Source organism: Epinephelus moara, chromosome 14 (assembly GCF_006386435.1).
Source record: "Epinephelus moara isolate mb chromosome 14, YSFRI_EMoa_1.0, whole genome shotgun sequence".
Taxonomy (NCBI): domain Eukaryota; kingdom Metazoa; phylum Chordata; class Actinopteri; order Perciformes; family Serranidae; genus Epinephelus; species Epinephelus moara.
In genome coordinates, this window is record NC_065519.1 from 35,931,128 (window position 1) to 35,935,907 (window position 4,780).

General features: G+C 38.8%; 1 protein-coding gene across 1 annotated transcript in view; it reads right to left on the bottom strand.

Annotated features, from left to right (window-relative positions):
- Positions 1 to 2,206: 2,206 nt before the first annotated feature.
- The window catches only part of LOC126401219 (voltage-gated potassium channel subunit beta-1-like), a 67,095-nt gene continuing 64,521 nt past the window's right edge, over positions 2,207 to 4,780 (bottom strand). The window contains exon 3 of the mRNA XM_050062338.1: positions 2,207 to 2,258. Within this exon, the coding sequence (XP_049918295.1) occupies positions 2,207 to 2,258 (52 nt within the window). The remainder of the gene's footprint in view (positions 2,259 to 4,780) is intronic.

Below are 4,780 nucleotides of genomic sequence, written 5' to 3' on the forward strand. Positions count from 1 at the left end.
ATTGTTCTGACCATTTTATTTATTTAGTTATGTCTGTAGGCTCGGTGACACAAAATTAAAATTGTAATGAAGTGATTAGGGTATTGAAAAATGTGTTCGGTTATACATTGTTGTGTTATTTTACATTATAAACATGGTATTTTCTCCTCACGTTCCACAGTGCGTGCTGTTGTTATTTTATTTTTAAAATTGGCAGGATTCTCTCATCTTTTCTGTGTCCAACTTCCTGTTTGGTACGATCCGCTCTATCCAGCGTGACAGAAGCTCTCGCGGCTCGCATGAAAAATAGACCAGATGCCGAACTGAAGCGCTGCAGTGCGCAAGCCTCCGTGGGCGCTCCGCTCTGCTCAGCGGCCTGTGTGGACAGTTAGAGGCCAACAGCTTCACTGAGTCGCTCCCGGTCCGCCATCTTCTCATATTATGATTGGGAAGGCGGGCCAAGTCCGTACAATCCCGCTTCTTCTCGCTTCATCAAAAATAACCAATCAGGAACTGAGAATTCAGTATTATTTCCGTTTCAATCAAACTCTCTCACACAAACAACTATTCTCATTCACATACCCTATCATTCTGTCTTACTCTTCTGTCATTTTGTTCCTTACACATGATTATTTGCATTCACATGTACAACTAATTTCTCTTACATATGCTATCATTCTGTTTCAAATATAATATTATTCTCTTATAAATATAGTAGAACTTTGTTCTACATATACTGTTACTTTCATGTACATACAAACATATTTACATAGGCTACATATAATATTATCCTATGTTACACTAAGAGTATGACAGTAAATAAAAGAAAACATGATGATAAATATAAGAGAGTATAGTAGTGTTTGTGTGAGAGTATAGTGATGTATGTATGAGAGTATGCTTGTGCATGTAAGAGGGTATAATAGTGTTTGTGTAAGAGTATAGTGGTGTATGTATGAGAGTATGATGTTACATGTGAAACCAAGTATGAAATATGTCTCAAAGGGCCTCTCATAGATCAAGGTGAATTAGACAAAGTGTGATTTTAACTGATTTTAAAAATTGTATATTAAGAAAAGTCTGAGGAATAGGTATATAGGGAAGCTGTCTGTTTCATTAGCACTCAATGACTTTAAGGGGTGGGATTTAATAAGTTTATACTTCCTCCCACTCCTTTTTTTGATGTGTACATCAAAGTGACCATGCATTGGCCATTGCTTTTATAGTATACTTTTCACTGTTAGTATATGTTAGTATATATTTCTTTCTTTCTGTCTGTCTGCTTGCTTGTATATTCATCTTCTTACATGTTCAAAACGAAATATGAAATCAAATCCAATTACTTTTCTGTATTTTGTAACTGGAATTTTATAGGGCTGGAAAAAAGTCAAATGTAATTTGTAACAAAATATTTCAAGAGTCTAGCAAGTTTGTGTTTTTTAAAATACTCCTATTTCTTTTATAGGAGACTAGTTCAAAAACTGCTTGGGGGCTTTTTATTTGAAATGAGGGCTTTTAATTTGAAACAGGAAGTGGCTGCACTCACTCAGTCAAGGATTTCTGACAATATAGCTCTGAACCGGTTGTTGTAGTTGAGCCAAAAAGTTCATGTAAATACATGCTAAAATGTAGAATGGTATACTTACACACAGTAACTCTGCAGAGGGAGCCTGCTTTCTCTACAGCTGTACCCACTAATCAGCTTCCTTTTGCTTAGATAAACACAACCCTCCCCTCTCTAGCTGAGGTCACTGATGTATGTCCCTGCATACTGGTGGAGGCTGTACAGCCATTAGCCACTATTAGAGCCAAGTCCCGCCCATAACAATAATCTGTCAAACATCCTATTGTGCCGAGCCACAAAAACTGGTTAAATGTACAAAAAAGGCTGTTTATGAGTCAATATTTTCCAGCCATAAAGACCTAAACTGCTGTACTGCTTACAGCTTACTGACACATCAAATCTCTCTTTTTATTTTATCTTGAAGTTGTGATTATTCCAGAATATTACTGTATAAAACGCTGATGGAAAATTAAAAGTGCAGCTGGGGAAAATAGAGAAAGCTGGCATAGAAATGAGTGCAAGCATGATAGCTTAAAACTGTTGACTTGCAGACTGAATAGCACTTGAATTTGTTTAGTGCTTGTTCCCTTGTTTTGTGTCTTTATACCGCAGAAGATATTCATGGTCTAATTATCAAAGTAGGCAGACTTGCATGTATGTGCTTCACTCACCTAATCCAAGACAAGACACTCTCAGGCCTGATTTGCCCAGATTTCTGTTGACAAAAAAAAGAAACGAAAATCTAAGTACAGCGAGAACAGCATATCATAAAGTATATATCACATTATTAACATATTCTATTTCATGTATCAAGTGCATAAAAATGCAAATCATGTTTGATTTTCTGCTGCTGTTTTTCACACAGGCTATGTACAGTTAACCTGGTTTCACTCCAGAGTGTTGAACTTAAGTTAAGGTGGTAGGGTGGGCAGGAGCGATGGTGACTGGGTCCAATATCCAGTGACTTTCACCCGGGAGGTCAGAGTTTGCTTACGATTGTGAAGCCAAATCCTGTTCTTTTTTCCCAAACCTGACCATGTGCTTTTGTTGCCTAAACCCAACCACGTGCGAGTGTTGGGAAATGTAACCACATGTGTTTGTTGCTGAAGGAAAAAAACATCAATTTGCGGTGTTCTATTGACGTAGTGTGTTTATTTTGATAGAGACTCTATGCAAATGGTATATTTCCTGTGAAAATAGAAAAGTATTTTGAAAACACATAATGCATGTAACAGGCTCAAGTTGACACGACGTCCCAGAACATCAACAACCAGCGCACCCAAGGTAGCTTGCATGTCATATGTTGGCGTGGAAAGTCCATGATCAAACATTGATATGTGACAAGGTCGGAGTGAGAATGCGTTGGTGCAGTAAATGGTTCTACAGTCCTTACTAATGTCTTTTGCTGAGCCGTACAATTAATGTACTTGCCAGACAACATATCATTATTGGCTGGGATTTTAATACAATAATTAATCCCTTGATGATTCAAGCACAACTGGCAAATTAAGAAGATCCAAAATTTATCAATTGTTTTCCATATTACACTTCTTTTTATTAGCAGCACAATCCTGACCAATGTATCAGACACCATAAAATATCCAATCATTATTAGTGAAATGGCACAATGCACTCTACATTACACACGTCTGAACAAAAATGCTTGTAGGACTCTAGGTATACAGTGCCTTGCAAAAGTAAATACCCCCTTGACATTTTTACCTGTTTTGTTGCATTAAAACCTTTAATTCAAATGGAACTTTATTGGGATCTTTTGTAATGACAGTACACAAAAAATTCTGAAAAAGAAAGGCACATCTGTATTCACCCCTTTGCTATGTTGCCCCTGAAAAAGACTGGGTGCTATCAATTAGTTTCAAAAGTCAGATGATTAGTTATAGCAAGTCCACCTGTGTTCAATGTAAGTGCCATGTGATCTTAAGCCCCTTCTACACTGCCAGATTTTCGGCGAACGTTGGGCTGTTTTACAGGCAAGCTGCGAGCGTTTAGACACACAGAGCTGGATTGGCGAGTTGATCCGAGGTGCCCAATTTTCCGCTGCGTAGGGGTAAACATATTCGCGGAACCTTTTTGATTTAAAAAGAATGAGACGCCCTTCCACCACGGGAGGGGTTGTTGATGACTTGTGGGAGGAGTTGTTGATGACGCCGCACGTGCGACCCACTGGCGGTGGACTAACAGGAAACAGCTGATAGCAGGAATGAGCAGCTAGTAGCAAGAGGGAAACACAAACCTGAAAAACTAAATCTTTTAATTTTGTTTTTATACTGCCAATGCTGAACGAAGACTGATTGGGCTTTCCTGCAAATTTGCACAATTCCTATTTAAAAAGAGCTTTAGTTTACACAGATCAGGGTTGGGTTCTAAGAAATATATGAAATCTTGAACATTCCACTAAGCACCATTAAGTTCATTATAACAAAATGGCAAAATAAGGCACTATAAAAACCTGCCATGAGAGGGCCGCCCACCAAAAGTCACAGACCAGGCAAAAAGGGCATTATTTGAGAGATAACAAAGAGACCAAAGATAACCCTGAAAAAGCCGGAAAGCTCCACAGCAGAGACTGGAGTAACTGTCCATGGGAACACTTGAGGCTCTACACTCCACAGAGCTAGGCTTTATGGAAGAGTGGCCAAAAAAAGCCATTGCTTAAAGAAAGAAATAAGAGCACATTTGGAGTTCACCAAAAGGCATGTAGGAGTCTCCCAAACATAGGAGGGGTCTCGGTCATATGAGACTAAAGTTGGACTTTCTGTTCACTTCTGGCCACATCTCATCACGGTATATCTGAAAATTCAAATTGCCATGACTAAAATGCACCTTTCTTCATTGTGCGTAGCTTATGTGACCCCCTTAATATAACCAAGCTGCCACTGTGGGGCACTGTGTTCACAGTGCTGACATTAGCAAACTGCTAACCCGCACAATGGCATACGTGCCATCTACCATCTTTCTGGTACAGTGTAAAGTGGGGTTTTATCCATGAAGAGAACACTTCTTCAAACTGTTAGATGTAATCAAAGGGGAGCAGTGTCCCAGTCAAGTCAGATATGACAATGAACTGCAGTCAGGTCAAAACACTGGTGAGGACAACGAGCATGCAGATGAGCTTCCCTGAGATGGTTTCTGACTGTTTTTTTTTCAGTTGTCAATCAATCAATCAATCAATTTTATTTATAAAGCCCAATATCACAAATCACAATTTGCCTCACA